This window comes from Branchiostoma lanceolatum, chromosome 12, assembly GCF_035083965.1.
Source record: "Branchiostoma lanceolatum isolate klBraLanc5 chromosome 12, klBraLanc5.hap2, whole genome shotgun sequence".
Taxonomy (NCBI): Eukaryota; Metazoa; Chordata; class Leptocardii; order Amphioxiformes; family Branchiostomatidae; genus Branchiostoma; species Branchiostoma lanceolatum.
In genome coordinates, this window is record NC_089733.1 from 18,490,699 (window position 1) to 18,507,304 (window position 16,606).

The following is a 16,606-nucleotide window of genomic DNA, read 5'->3' on the forward strand; positions in this document are numbered from 1 at the left end:
ATTCCAGAAGACGTGGAGACCGCTAACCGCCATAGACCTGCAGGTAAGACTTGTGATCGTCGTTTATGCTTCCTAGTTGTTGCTTGTTCTGCGGTAGATTAGAATTTGGGCTGTGTTTAATAGCGGTTGGCATTTGATGCATAAAAATAAACTGTTACTATGAAAGTCGGATATTACATAGCCTGGTCCCAGTCTCTAGGGTCGGCTTAGTGGTGTTTACCGGGCCAGTCAGTTTCTGATGGCCTTTCTACCTCTGGCTGCCATCCTACTTCCGCTACACCCTACTTCCGCTGCCTTCCTACGTTTCCGCCGCACTAATTAATCCAAGGCCGTAAACAACACCCCGAGCGGGCTAAGCTGTCTGGGCGGGTGAGGGTCACTCACAGTGCCGTAGAGATATCGGGGAGGCACCGAGGGTATGGATTCCAGGCTAGATATTACACTAATTTAAGTGTTTAGTTGTTTGTATCAACATAGAATTGCAACAATTCTGCATTGAAGGGGAAAATTGCTCTGACGGCGAAACTGCATGACGAGGAAACGACCAAGGGGAACTGTGAAGCTTGGAATTTAAAAGCGTGCACTTGTCGAATATACTAGTACCGTCAGAAAGGGCAAAGGATGTTTGTTTCTTCTAGAAGATATACGAGTCTTGTTACAAGGGAGCTGGGCCACCAAATGGACTTTTCAATGCAGCACTATTTAAAAACAAAGTTACATACATATTCAAACCTGCAGTCTTTACCCGCACTGTGAATCTTGTTTTTTCAGGGTTGTTTAGTTCCAAAAAAGGAAGTCTATTTCTGGTGCTTGAAAGAGCTACAGTCAGAAGTTTGAGTTGAGACCAGGATTTCACCCCGAACCTAAAGGACAGCCAGTGGAACCAGTTACAATGCATTCAGGGGTCAATCATGGGGAATGATGTACTGAATTTCGTAATTCAGCCCTTTTTGGGCTGCAAAGAGATCTACAGTTCACTCAATTAACTAGTCAGATGTAAACCAGTCAGGTCAGAGGTCAAAACATTGCAAAGGTCACAAATTTTGGCCGGATTTTAAAAAGCCCAATCTTGATTATTGCACGGCAAGGAAATTTGCAATTTCTAATTAAGAAGAAAGAAAGAAAGAAAGAAAGAAAGAAAGAAAGAAAGTAAAAAGTGTATATTAATCTTTCATTTACCTACCGTATATATATTTTTCTTTCCATCATTCTAGAGATGAAGGAGTTTACATGTGCACCTCCCGTTGAAGAGCTTAATGCAGAACAAACTGCGAACGAGACGCACATCAAAGAGGAGACAGGGGACACTGGATGGCAACAGGATGGACAAGAGAACGTGCTGTGCCAGGAAACGCACACTGAGGACCAGGAAACCTTCGACTACTTCGGCACAACACTACCAACCGGACATCCTTGGAACAAGGCATACGGTTGGGAGCAGACAACAGACACGGGACGGCATCAGGGCGAGGGAAAGGACGCTCCAAACGACGACACGTGCGATGTGAATTCAGAGTCCAGCTGTGAGCTTTCTACTGGTGAACTTGACCAAATTGGGGAGGAGATGGATCATCCTGGACACCCTGGGAAGGAGATGGACTGTACTAAACAACCTGGGAAGGAGAGTGACAGCAGGGAGACCCAGACACCAGACATGGGCCTGCCGCAGGAAACGTGCGATGTGAACTTTCCCCAACCTGACAACAAATCAATCTCACAGGTACAGGAGAGCAAAGGCAATATGAGAATTCATTTGGTTAAACAGACTGCTGACAAACCCTACTACATGTGTGGGCAGTGCGGGTACAGGACAACTGACAGGCCTAACTTATACCGACATAGGAGAATCCACACAGGGGAAAAACCTTACAAGTGTGACCAGTGCGACTATTCTGCAGTACAGAAATCGAGTTTAGACCAACACGTAGCAAACCACACTGGTGATAAACCCTACATGTGTAGGGAGTGTGGGTTCAGGACGGCTAAAAAGTCTGACTTGTCCCGACACATGAGAACCCATACAGGAGAAAAACCCTACAAGTGTGACCAGTGTGACTATTTTGCAGCATCGAAATCCACCTTAGATCAACACCTTACCAAACACACAGGTGAAAAACCCTACATGTGTGGGGAGTGTGGGTACAGGACAACTCAAAAGTCTACCTTATCCCGACACATGAGAGCCCATACAGGAGATAAACCCTACAAGTGTGACCAGTGTGACTATTCTGCCGCACGGAAATACAGTTTGGACTATCATCTAGCGAAACACACTGGTGAGAAACCCTACATGTGTGGGAAATGTGGGTATAGGACGAATCGAAAGTATAACTTATCCCAACATATGAGAACTCATACAGGAGTAAAACCCTACAAGTGTGACCAGTGTGACTATTGTACTGCACATAAATCCCATTTAAGCAGACATTTAGCAGCACACAGGTATAATGAATATAAGAAACGTGCGGAAAATGTGAGTACAGGACAGCTAACAAGTCTTACTTATCCCCACATATAAAAACACATACTGGAGAAAAACTGTCAAAAGGCGCAGTTAATTAAGACTACATTTATAGGTCTTGTGCCTAAGACAGTTTGAGTAACTATGCACAGATTCATTTGTTCTATTAGTGTTAAAGTTGACAGTTTATTTGTTTTACTGTTCAATGTTTGTGATCGTAAGATTATCTACGACTTTCTATCATCGATTTACTTACTGGTTTTAACCTAATTTCTGCGAAAGAATAACCTAACATTTTCACCAATCAGCATATTTTGTACTTAGTTATATGCACACTAATATTCTCATTGTAAAATGTTAAAACAATATATTATTCTGACATGTTTTTCAAATGAAACTAGTATCAGCAAAACCCATGGTGGCAAATGTGCTAGAGTGGGAGACTGTAGAGAACTGTGCCTTATACAATATAGATGTAATTTTTGCACCTGAGATAGTTTTAATAATAGTTAAACTGATTTTTCATTATCCCAATTAAAATGATTGAACGCGAACCCAAGAGTGTTGGTGATGATTTTTGTTGGCGTATAAAACGCTTGTTATGATAGGTGTCACCCCCGACACCAGATAGAGGGCATAGAGGGCTTGGGCTGGGAGAGGTCTGGTATCAGTTACACAGGATGTTGACTAGAGATGTGTAGACTCTACCAGTCTCCCCCGGTCGCTGGGAAAATGGTAGAAATTGGCCAAATAGAGTCAAATGTTTGAAGGGAGTCGGCTACGGAGATAGGGTCATTTGACTTTATTTGGCCAATTTCTACAATTTTCCCAGCGACCGGGGGAGACTGGTAGAGTCTAAGAGATGTGCCCGAGAAGGGTGTCTGTGCTATGAGTTGAATAAATGTAGTTTGCAGAGATCTTTGCGTATCGCCTGATGTTTGAACGAACTTTTGATTCGTTAGAATCGTCACAACGTTACAGTCTAGATTACTGCTGGACCATACTGGGATATGGTACACAATGAGGGGCTCAATACATTAGGGTTAGATGGGGAGGGGACGCGCGGTCTTCTTTCCGATTAGAAACATTAGGGAGGAGCGTTAGTACATCTGTGTGATGAAAGGGTAAAGGATTAGAAAGTAATGTTACGCTCGTACACAAGGACATCGACCATACAAATGTGGCTGATTCTACATTTCACATTGTTTTTATTGAGTCAAAGTCTTATTTATATTTTCCTTACACCACAACCACCACCTTTGCAAACTTGTATAGACACAGTATCACCTAGAAGTAGAAATAGAGGTACCGTAGAAATGTATCGGTGCTGGGCTCCAAACCGTAGGCTCTACCAGGCTCTGCGGCCGGGTTCTTCTTCTTCGAGGTTGGGCAGCCAACATCAACTTGATGATGAATCTGCTGCTCTTGACTGTAGTGCTTGTGCTGGGAAAGGTTTTCTGTTGACTGTACCGGTTGTGAGGGGGGGTGAAGGTGTCTGGTGACTAGCTGGGTCTAGTGGAGGTGGGTCACCCTGGCCCTGAAAGACGCCAGGGAGGGGGCAGCTACCATCTCTGAAGGCAAAGAGTTCCACTCTGCAGCTGTCCGCGGGAAAAATGAAAACAGTCTGTAGGCCGTTCTGCAGAAGGGGATGTCGTAAGACAAGGGGTGGAGCCGTCTTGTCTGACGTTTTGGTCGGCTGACTGAGGGTAGATACTGTGAGTCGACTGTGGCGAAACCGTGATGCACCTTGTAGAGGGTTGCGAGTCCAGCTCTCTTCCTTCTTGTTTGAAGGGATTCCCATTGAAGGTCCTGTAACATGTCACCTACACTTGACGACTGGCGGTAGCGGCAGCATACCCACCTGGCGGCCCTACGCTGGACTTTCTCCACAGCATGAATGTCTTTGGCGGTATACGGGTCCCACACCGTACTCGCGTATTCAAGGGTCGATCTCACGAGGGCATTGTAGGCTGCTTCCTTGATGGCTTTGCTGTTAATTCTGATATTTCGACGGATGAAGCCAAGAAATCTGTTGGCTCTGTTGGAGATGTTTTCAATGTGGGGGCCCCATTTCAGGTCTTTGGTGAGTGTTACACCTAGATACTGGGAAAAGAGTAGAAATTGGCCAAATAGAGTCAATTGTATGAAAGGAGTTGGCTACGGAGATAGGGTTCGATATTGCAACCCTGGACACCCGTGTTATCCTCCATGGCCAAAGGCCCCCGGCAAATGTTCTCCCTATAGCCGACGTAGTTAGTCTGGTAGAGACTACCAAACCGCAGGAGTAAAGCGTTTTGCGGCTATGTGTGGTTTGACTCATCATCAGGTGTATCAGGTATGTAACCTTTCACCTTTGCCCCCTCACCCTTCGGTGAGATAGCATCCGCCATTTTGTTTTGTACCCGATCGTCTTCTGTATCATCTCCTAACTAACGCGAATTTTACCGGTTTTCAGAGAACGTGGAGACCGCTACCCACCATAGACATACAGGTAAGACCTTAAGTTGTCGTTCGTGCTTCCTGGTTGTTGCTTGTTCAACTTCAAATTAGAATTAGGAGTGCGTTTCCGATCGGTAGTTGATGGGGAGGGGGGCATTGAACTAGCCTCTACCAGTCTCCGCGGGTAGCATGGAAAATAGTAGAAATTGGCCAAATAGAGTCAATTGTATGAAGGGAGTCGGCTACGGAGAGAGGGTCCAATAGGCAACCCTACCTGCGGATGGGAATGTTATCCTCCATGGCCAAAGTCCCCCGGCAAATGTTCTCTCTATTTCCGACGCGGTTAGCTATAGTCTGGTAGAGACTAGCATTGAACTGTCTTGTATGGGGTAACAGCTGCCCTTTGTCGATTTCTACCTTCAATATTTTGTATTTTGGAAAAATTTCGAATATCATTACTCGCAGACCAAGGTTATCTCTCGGAAGCTAAGACGGCTGTTCGGACAGAAGTATTTCCTGTGTAAAATCTGCGCCCTTCTAATTTTCTGGTTTCTGGAATAAGTTAATAGATTTATCCTTCTCTCACCAATATTTTCTCACCATCATTCTAGAGATGGCGGGGTTAACATGTTCGCCTCCTGTTACAGAGCTGCATACGGAACAAGCTTCGAACGAGACGCAGATCAAAGAGGAGGAGACGGGAGACACTGGATGGCAACAGGATGGACAAGAGAACGCGCTGTTCCAGGATACATACAGTGAGGACCAGGACACCTACGACTATTTCGTCGCAACCTTACCAACCGGACATCCTTGGAACGAGACTTACAACAGTTTGAGGAAGACAACAGGCGCGGGATGGCAACAAGGCGAGGAAAAGCACGTTCCAAACGACGAGACGTGCGCTCAAAGATCAAGATCAGAAATGGAAGAGAACAGCTGCATGCCTTCTACTGGAGAGCTGTGTGCTGGACATTCTGCAAAGGAGAGTGACAGCAGTGAGCCCCAGGCAAAAGACATGGGCCTGCAGCAGGAAACGTGTCATGTGAATTTCCCCCAACCTGATCATGAAAACAGGCCAACATCACAGGTACAGGACAGCAAAGGCAGTATGGGAAGGCCTGTAGTTAAACACGCTGGTGATGAACCCTACATGTGTGGGGAGTGCGGGTACAGGACAGCTCATAAGCCCCACTTAGCCCGACATGTCATGACACATACAGGAGAAAAAACCTACAAATGTGACCAGTGCGACTATTCTACAGCACGGAAATCCACTTTAGATGATCACAAAGCAACACACACTGGTGAGAAACCCTACATGTGTGGGGAGTGCGGGTACAGTACAACTAAAAAGTCCCATCTATCCCGACACATGAGAACCCATACGGGAGAAAAGCCTTACAAGTGTGATCAGTGCGACTATTCTGCTGCAGACAAAGAGTCCTTGGAGCTGCATCTAATGATGCACAAAGGTGTAAAGCCATACAAATGCGGTGAATGTGATTACGAAACAACTCAAAGATCAAATTTAGCCAGACATATGAGAACCCATACAGGAGAAAAGCCCTACAAGTGTGACCAGTGCGACTATTCTGCAGTACGGAAGTCTCAGTTGAACGATCATCTAGCTAAACACACTGGTGAAAAACCCTACATGTGTGGGGAGTGTGGGTTCAGGACTGCTTTAAAGGTCTCCTTGTCTCGACATATGAGAATCCATACAGGAAAAAACCCGTACAAATGTGACCGGTGTGACTATTCTGCTCCCGACAAATCTAAGTTAGACAGACATCTAGCAACACACACCGGTAAAAAACCCTACATGTGTGGGGAGTGTGGGTACAGGACAGCTCGAAGATTCCACTTATCCGGACATTTGCGAACCCATACGGGAGAAAAACCCTACAAGTGTGACCAATGCGACTATTCTGCAAGCCTAAAAGCCACATTGGATCAACACACTGCAAAACACACAGGCGATAGACCTTACATGTGTGGAGAGTGTGGATACAGGGCTACTAAGAAATCTGAATTATCTAAACATATGAGAACGCATACAGGAGAGAAACCTTACAAGTGTGGAGAGTGTGGGTACAGAGCAGCTCAAAAGTACCATCTATCCCGACACATGAGAACCCATAGAGGAGAAAAACTCCACCAATGTGACCAGTGCGACTATTCTGCTGCAGACAAATCCAATTTGATACAGCATCGGCTAGCTAAACACACTGGGTAGAAAGGCTACATGTATGGGAAGTGCGGGAACAGGACATCTCAGAAGTCTTCCATATCCTTGATTACATGTCAGAACCGACACAGGAGGAAAACCTTACATCTGGCATCTGTGTTACTACCCTGCGCCCGTACTCTAGACATTTTAGAAGGCATGCTAAAAAAAATGCAATTAATAAGTTCGATAGATTTACAGCATACAACTTTTGTACTTGTCTTATCTGTGTTAAAGTTGACAGTTTATTGGATTTTGACGTTTACTGTAGAATTTTTTGTGATCATAGGATTATCTACGATATTCTATCTTAAGTTTACTTCATCGTTCATCCTTTTTTGTGCTAAAGAATAGCCTGGCATGGGCAATGATAAGTATATTTGTGTAGTAATAATTAGTAGTATACATAAACTTGTACTCAATTATCTGTATACTAGTAATCTTAGTATTTACTATTATAACAATTTTTATTATACTGGCATGTTTGAAAACTTCTGGTAATGGGTTTTCAAATTAAAACTAGTGTCACCAAAGCCCATGGTGGAAAATGTGCCAAATAAAGTTAGAGACTTGTACTAAAGCCTGTATACAATCGTACCTAATTTAATATACTAGTAGATGTACACTTGGCACCCAAGGTCCTTTGAATGTTAGTTTGAATTATGCATTTACCCAATTAAAATGAGTGCACACAAACCCAAGAGTGTTGGTAATACTTTAAATTGGCGTTTAAAACGTTACAGTCTTAAAAAACGCTGGACTTTAGGACGGAATGGTACACGGGCTAGATGGGGCGGGGCGAGGTAACTGCTCCACTTTCCGATTAGAAACATTAGGGAGGAGCGTTAGTACATCTGTATAATGGATTAGAAAATAATGTTAACCTCGTACACAAGGACATCGACCATACAAATGTGACTGATTCAACATGTCACATTGTAATTTTTTTTCCTTAATACACCACGACTGGCGCCTTCGTCCTCATCAGCTTGCGGAGACACCTTCGAGGGGTATCGCCCAATATTACCTACAAGTAGAAATAGAGGTACAGTAGAAATGTAAAAATGTATCTGTGCTGGTCTCCAAACCGCTAGAGTAAAGCGTTATGCGGCTATGTGTGGTTTGGCCCACTCTCAAGTATGTATCAGGTGTGTGACCTTTCACCTTTTCCCCATTGGTGAGTAACCATCCGCCATTTTGTTTTGTACCCAATCGCCTTCAGTATCTCCTCTGAACTGACGCGATTTGTACGAATTTTCATAAAACCTGGAGACCGCTGTTCACCATTGAACTACAGGTAAGACCTTAAGTAGTCGCTAATGCTTCCTGGTTGGTGCTTGTTCAGTGGTAAATTAGAATTAGGAGTGTGTTTGCGATCGGTAGTTGGGGGAGGGGGCATTGAACTGTAATGCATGGGATGTAACAGCTGCCCTTTGTCGATTTCTACCTTCAATATACCATCAAAATTTAGATGGTGCACAAATCCCGAACTACGTTTCTGTATCTTCTGGGAAATATAAGCCCACTTTGAGATTCGAGTATGCACATGTAGTGTCAAAGGTGAAGGTCCCTGGCTTGTAAACAGTTCTCGTCTGGACATAATTTTTGTCTCGATTTACATAACACCGCCCAGGTGGGGTTTGTTTACCTTTGACACTGCACATGCTTAGTCGGAATTGCGAGTGAAATAGTCTTATCAAAGGTGTACTTCCGCTCGGCATTTGAGTCTGATGGAACGGTAAATAATACTAACAGCTGTCAATTCTCGTTTCTTACCTAACAAATACCATCAGATCAGAAATGGTGCAGAAATGAGGAACAATGTACTGTAGGAAAACTTTAGAATCTTATCACTGGAAAGAACAGGGGATAGGAAGCTAAGACGGCTGTTCGGACAGAAGTATTTCTTGTGTAAAATCTGCGCCCTTTCCTGGTTTCTGGAAGACGTAAATAGATTTATCCTTCTCTCACCAATATTTTCTCACCATCATTCTAGAGATGGCGGGGTCAACATGTTCGCCTCCTGTTAAAGAGCTTCATGCGGAACAAACTTCGATCGAGACGCACATCAAAGAGGAGGAGACGGGAGGCACTGGATGGCAACAGGATGGACAACAGAACGTGCTGTGCCAAGAAACGTGCAGTGAGGATCAGGAAACCTACGACTACTTCGGCGCAAACCTACCAACCGGAAAACATTGCGAGAAAACCTGTAACAGTTTGGAGCAGACAACAGACGCGGGCCGGCAGCAGGACCCTGCCCCGCAGCAACACTGCTTGATGTGTGAGCTATGTGGTAAAACATTCCCATCACGGAAATATCTGAACAGACACAAAAGATGGCATGCTGGAAAGCACAAGTGTACATTTTGTGATAAGACATTCCATGACAATGCCAGCATGAACATTCATGTTAGAGTCACTCATGATGGAAAGCTGCTGGAATGTGCCCAGTGTGACAAAAAGTTCAAATCAGCAGGTGGCCTGCACAAACATGCATCTCTGCATGCTCCCAACTTGCAAAATTGCAACATGGATGGTTGTGACAGTCAGTCCACCTCTGCAAATGCTCTATACTACCACCGGGAAAAACAACATGGAAAGAATATCTTTGAATGTAGGATTTGTTTCAAAACATTTTCGTTCAACTCCAAGCTAGAGAGACACATGATGACACATGATAACATCAGGCCATTCAAGTGTGAGTCATGTCACGCCACCTTCAAGAGAAGGGATGACATGACAAGACACATGTTAAGTCACACTTCTGTATCATGTAGCATCTGTGGGAGGAAGTACAGAGGAAAGCACCAGATGAAAAGACATATGAAAAATAGCCACTAACTAAAGATCTGACAACAAGACCCTTTTTTCAAATACATTCTGGGTACTAAGTAGTATTACAGTCATCCTTTTCACTTCTTAAAATTGCATGCTGTTTCCTGTAATTTTCATTGCAAAACTGCAAAGAAAATGACGAACACTTAATGGTTCTGTCTACAACTGCATTATCATAATTCGTTGATTATGGAGCAAAGGTGTATTATTTCGACCCTACTTCCACTTGAATTCACTTCCTGTTATGTTCAGGTTAAGCTGTACATGTATGTTAGGTTTGAGTTCACGAGAAACCACTCAGTTTCAACTAGTCGTCTGTCTGTTCATTCTGCCCCAAAGACAAAATGATGTTTAACAACAATTAGTACATGGTATATAATCCTAAGTAAGGGGCCAGTTATGGCCTGTACACGTACTACTACTATATATACATGTATATACAAAACTTCAAACCTTCAGAGATATTTTTGTGCATGATACACAGACTTTGTGGCATGACCATAAAATAAAGGACTCTTTACGTGGTATACATGCATGTGTTTGCTAGAGCTTGTAAAGCATCTATAGGTTTGAGCCAAGTCACAGTAAGAGTAAGAAATATGGTGATTTTCCTCACAGTTTTGTAATGTTGCAATAAAAAATTCCCTTTTTTTACAAGTGAGGATTCTTCTTTTAAGTACGAAAAACCCACAAATTATAGAAAAGGTGGGACATTTACGTCTTCCATTGCTTACAAAAGAGAAGTCAAACCTTCACTAGTTATAGACAATTACGTTTGTATAATTTAGATGAGCAGCTTTTATACCTATTTTGTATACTGTTCTTTTATGTATGTTATCTGCGTTTAGCCTTCGGGCATGAATTTGCAATAAACTTATTTATTGTGTTTCTGTATCTATATAGCCGGTATAACCACCATTCGGAGTAACACACCAGTTTCATAATCAATTCTGCATTAAGAGTTTAATGTCCGCGGGCATGTACCGGGTACCCACATGCTGAGCCGAGGAACAAATAAAAACCACGAGAGTAAAACGTTGTGTGTCCACCTGTGGTTTGACCTATTGTCAAGTGAGTACCAGGTTTGTGACCTCTCGCCTTTGCCCCGCAGGTGAGCCGACGTCCGCCATTTTGTATTACGTCATTGTCATCGGTATAATCTTCTCCAAGCTAACGCGATTTTTACGTGATTCCAGACGTTGTGGAGACCGTTATCAGCCATAGACCTACAGGTAAGACGTGTGATTGTCGTTAATGCTTCCTGGTTGGTGCCTGCTCAGTGGTAAGTTAGAATGAGAGGTGTGTTTGAAATCGGTATTTCATGGGGAGGGGGGCAGCTGGAAATGTAAATGCATGGGCAGTAATCATCGACTTGTACCTTACATTGATACTCAACCCCAGAGGAGAGTGTTCTGCTTCTGCTAATGATCTTTTTTTCTGAATCCTAAAACGTACTTGTATTGCATATTTGCCATTGAGCTTGGATTATACAGTACATGTAGTTGTATTTTTCAGCATTGTAGACCGGGCTTTTTTTGGATCCCTGGGACGGGCGAGGGATGGTTGTTGCTCATTGCCCCCCCCCCCTCATAACATCCAAACAGTATTATGTACCGTTTCTAAATATGCAGGGAGTGATGCACATGTAAAGATTAATCACTCCTGTAATTTTTTGTGTCGTTATGACTAATTATGACGTCGTTGATGTGATTTTGGGTTAAAACCGACAAGAAAGGGAATTCCTGTTTCATCTTAAGATATTGACCAGTAACTTAACATAAAAGGTAGCATATTGATACTAAAATCTGCCACGAAAATGTTAATCGCTTTGACGTCAAAATGACATCATAGAATGACGTCATATGTATTCAATAACCCCTTGGGATCCACCATCTTGGATAGGTAATCTTGAATTTATTAAACTACTTTTTCAACTTGTAACGCTAAAACACAATGGAACTAGACTAGAAACTAAAAAGATTATGGGTTTTCTGTTTATTCATTAACATAATATGGTGTCTCTGTCAAATAATGGCCCATTCTCGTCACCTGTAGATCTATATTATACATCTGTTTTCAACATTCTGTATAACAATTGTTGATTTTGTTATTCTGTACCTCTGTCATCATGTATCTTTTACCATATTCATGTCTTATAAGCCTACACGGGCTGGGCGCGCAAGCCACATGAAACGTCATTCATTCATTCATTCATTCATCAGGTGATATCTCAACAGCTAAAACAGTATAATGTAAAGTCCGCGCCTTTTTGTGGTTTCCAGAAAGTAAATAAATTGATCATGATGATTTATTTATACTTTCTTACCATTATTGTAGAGATGGCGGAGTTAACATTTGCGCCTCATGGTGAAGACCTTTATGCTGAACAACCTGCGAACGAGACGCACATCAAAGAGGATGAGACGGGAGACACTCCATGGCAACAGACGCACATCAAAGAGGAGGAGACGGGAGACACTGGATGGCAACAGACGCATATAGAAGAGGATGAGACGGGAGACACTGGATGGCAACGGACGCACATCAAAGAGGAGGAGACGGGAGACACTGGATGGCAACAGACCCACATCGAAGAGGAGGAGACGGGAGACACTGCGTGGCAACAGACGCATATAAAAGAGGAGGAAACGGAAGACACGGGATGGCAACAGGATGGACAGGAGAACGTGCTGTGCCGGGAAACGTTCAGAGAGGACCAGGAAACCTACGACTACTTCGGCGCAACCCAACCAACCGGACATCCTTGGAACGAGACGTACAACCGTTGGGAGCAGGCAACAGACACGGGACGGCAGCAGGACGAGGAAAAGCACGTTCAAAATGACGAAATGGAAGATTCCAGCTGTGAGCTATCTACTGCAGAACTGAGCACTGCACTCCCTGGGAATGCGATGGACTCTCCTGAACACCCTGAGAAGGACAGTGACAGCAGGGAGACCCAGACAAGAGACAACCATCTAGCAAAACTATCTATCTCTCACCATGTTCCGTCAGGCAACCTAGCAAAACACAGTGGTGAGAAACCCTACATGTGTGTGGAGTGTGGGTACAGGACAGATAGAAAGGACAGCTTATCCAAACATATGAGAACCCATACAGGAGAAAAGCCCTACAAATGTGACCAGTGCGACTATTCTTTTGCGCAGACAAGTCAATTGTACAGTCATATAAGAGCAAAACATCCTGGTCAGAAACCTTTTTTGTGTCAAAAGTGTGGGTACAGGGCGGCCCTAAAGCAATGCTTATTCCAACATTTGAAAACCCACACAGGAGAAAGTGCTCAAATGCCCTTTAAATGTGACCAGTGCGACTATTCAGCTGCACAGAAATCAAATTTGGACATCCATATAGCAACAAAGCACGCTGGTGAGAAACCCTACATGTGTGGGGAGTGTGGCTACAGGACAGTTCAATCGTCTTCTTTAGCTGTACATATGAGAATCCACACAGGAGAAAAACCCTACAAATGTGACCACTGCGACTATTCTTTTGCGCAGACAAGTCACTTGTACAGTCATATAAGAGCAAAACATACTGGTCAGAAACCTTTTTTGTGTCACATGTGTGGGTACAGGGCACCTCTAAAGCAATACCTATCCCAACATATGAAAACCCACACAGGAGAAAACGCTCAAAAGCCCTTTAAATGTGACCAGTGCGACTATTCAGCTGCACAGAAATCAAATTTGGACATCCATATTTCAACAAAGCACAATGGTGAGAAACCCTACATGTGTGGGGAGTGTGGTCATAGGACAGTTAAAAAGTCATCTTTAGTTGTACATATGAGAATGCATACAGGAGAAAAACCCTACAAGTGTGAGTACTGTGACTATTCTGCAGCAGCGAAAGCCACTCTAACCAAACATAGAAGAAAGCACACCGGTGAGAAACCCTACAGATGTGGGGAGTGCGGGTACAGGACAGCTCTAAAGCACCACTTGACCCTCCATCTGAGAACCCATACAGGAGAGAAACCCTACAAGTGTGACCAGTGTAACTATTCTACCGGACATAAATCCAACTTAGACAGCCATCTAGTAACACACAGTAGTGAGAAACCCTACATGTGTGGAGACTGTGGATACAGAACTTCTCGAAAGTTTGTCCTATCCAAACATATGAGAACCCATACAATAGAAAAACCCTACAAGTGTGACCAGTGTAACTATTTTGCGGCACAGAAATCCAATTTGGACCAACATCTAGCAAAACACACCGGTGAAAAACACTAAACTTGTGGGGAGTGTGGATACAGGGCAACTCAATAGAACCACTTGTCCCAGCATATGAGAACCCATGCAAGGGAAAACCCTACAGGTGTGACCAGTGTGACTATCCTGCTGCACATAAATCCGCGCTTTGTTCAGACATATAACAAAACACACTGGCGAGAAACCATACAAATGTGGGAGTGGGCTATTCAAAAATCCCACTTATCCAAACATATGAGAACCCATACAGGAGAAAAACCCTTCATGTCTGACTATTTTGCATCATGAAGAGTGAAATCTAATTTAGACAGATATCAAGCAAAACACACTGGTGAGAAATATGTGTATCTCCGATATTAAGATCAGATTTGAATATTCGTAAGGCGATCCGTGTCGGAAAAAGATCCTACCCGTTATCTACTCGACCTGTTCTTCTCCGACTTAGTAAATACAACGACAAGCTAGATATGATATATCGATCTAGTAATTTAGCAATCCAAAACATAACATTGGCCTAACCTTCAATTTCGCATGGGATTTCTGACCTTGAATGTTATCCTAAATTTCTGTAAGATACTGCTTCGCGTCCCCAGAAGTTTTGTTAACGCTGCTGTGAGTGGCGAGTTGGGTATATATCCATAGTACATAGATATTCAGTCTCAAATGATCAAATATTATATGAGATTTAACAGCATGCCCAACGACAGAATTGTTAAAAAGGCGTAGTACAAAGCCGTTAAAAAAGAACAAGACTGGGTTGTTCGTATACGTAATAAACTCTGCAGACATGGATTCCAAAGCATTTCGAAGCATGTTCAAGGAGCGACTTAATTAAAGGCGAGTTTCTGTTAAGCTGGCGGCAAACAATAAAAAATCTTTAAGAAAGTTGAAACGTATTCTAAAATTAAAACAGACTTTCATGTGTAGAAATACCTCTTGTCAGTCCAAAACACATCCTTCATAACTCCGTATTGTAGCACACTGTCTTGAAATTGAAAAAGGTAGACACAGAAATGTCCCAGCCAGTCAGAAACTTTGTCCTACGTGTAAGGAAAATGTTGAAGACGAGAATCACTTAGTGGTATGTCTAGCATATAATGATGAAAGTTAATGCAGACAATTAAGTGCAAAATGAATGTAACAATACTTCAGTCGAAAATAGAGACGTTTCGTGTACTCGTGTCATGTCCCGACACAATATCTGTCTATCTAGGCGAGTATATCTATACATCTATGCAAAAAAGCATCCGTGAAATAGCGACTTAATTGTGTAAGACATACTCATCATATAATTGTAAAATTGACATATACAACTCTATCTCTATTGTACCTCCTGTTGATATTGTCTACGATTGACGACATTGTATAAGTTATAACCTATTATACCTCGGGTTGATATTGTATACGATTGACGACATTGTGTAGCCTAGAACCTTGCTGTAGTTTGTACTAGTTTGATATGAGTAGCCAGTCTTGTCGTACATTGTACCTAATAAATCGTTGTGCAATAAACTCTTGCTTTCATGTATCCCTAGTAGGGATATGTAGGCTACATATGAGAACTCATACAGCAGAAAAACCCTACAAGTGTGATCTGTGTGACAATTCTACATCCGATAAATCCGCTTTGATTCGGCCTAGAGGGAATTTCAAGTTTTTAGAAGCTTGCCACAATCCGACAAGTACATATTGATAGAGGTTGAGCGCCATCTTTCTTACGCCCAAAACCACTGGAGTAGAGCGACATGCGGCGATCTGTGGATTGACCTATTCTGTGTGTATCAGGAATGTGACCTTTCACCTTTACCCGTCGGTGATCTCACATGCGCCATTTTGTTTTTCGTCATTGGTATCATCTCCGAACTGACGCGAATTTTACGTGATTCCAGAAGTCGTGGAGACCACTTAACACCATAGACCTAGAGGTAAAACCTATGATTGTCGTTTATGCTTCCTGGTTGGTGCTTGTTCAAGTCGTTCAGCGGTATTTAAAGTTAGAATTTAGAGTATGTTTGTGATCGGTAGTTGATGGGGAGGGGGGCATTGAACTGTAATGCATGGCATGTAACAGCTGCCCTTTGTCGGCCACAGAACAGTAATTAAGCTTCCTATCTTAATATATGGCAATCATGTAAGAAAGAAGCTGTCAAAAGTCACCTACCAGAGTTTTAGTCCATGAAAAACATGCATTGGCAGGGCTGTCAGGCCCCCAAAGTTTCAATCTAGAGCAAAATTTCAACTTTCTAATCGGCGGAACCCCTACGAATCCGAGCCTGTTTACCAAAGTTGACCTCTGACCCCCTTCTCCACCTGATAATCACACAAAAACAGCAAACTTTGCAGGCCTACAGACACCACAAACATGGATGAAAGTCTGATTTTTCAACTTAATAAGAAGGTAAA

The 16,606-nt window shown here is 43.0% G+C and overlaps 2 protein-coding genes across 2 annotated transcripts; both read left to right on the forward strand.

Moving 5' to 3' along the window:
- Window positions 1-1,192: 1,192 nt before the first annotated feature.
- LOC136445826 (zinc finger protein 585A-like) lies at window positions 1,193-8,020 on the forward strand. Its single transcript, XM_066443969.1, has 4 exons — window positions 1,193-2,515; window positions 3,089-3,125; window positions 4,917-4,952; window positions 5,512-8,020. Exons 1-4 carry the CDS (start codon window positions 1,217-1,219, stop codon window positions 7,137-7,139), a joined length of 3,000 nt encoding a protein of 999 aa, XP_066300066.1. The 5' UTR covers window positions 1,193-1,216; the 3' UTR covers window positions 7,140-8,020.
- Window positions 8,021-12,307: 4,287 nt separating this feature from the next.
- Window positions 12,308-14,992, forward strand: LOC136445827 (zinc finger protein 431-like). Its single transcript, XM_066443970.1, has one exon. It carries the CDS (start codon window positions 12,308-12,310, stop codon window positions 14,222-14,224), a length of 1,917 nt encoding a protein of 638 aa, XP_066300067.1. The 3' UTR covers window positions 14,225-14,992.
- The last annotated feature ends 1,614 nt before the right edge of the window (window positions 14,993-16,606 follow it).

Coding starts and splice junctions, on each gene's coding strand:
- LOC136445826 (XM_066443969.1), top strand. CDS start 1,217: ATGAAGGAGTTTACATGTGCACCTCCCGTTGAAGAGCTTAATGCAGAA. Junction 2,516..3,088: donor GTCTTACTTATCCCCACATA/TAAAAACACATA, acceptor CCCCGACACCAG/ATAGAGGGCATAGAGGGCTT. Junction 4,953..5,511: donor TACCCACCATAGACATACAG/GTAAGACCTTAA, acceptor CCATCATTCTAG/AGATGGCGGGGTTAACATGT.
- LOC136445827 (XM_066443970.1), top strand. CDS start 12,308: ATGGCGGAGTTAACATTTGCGCCTCATGGTGAAGACCTTTATGCTGAA.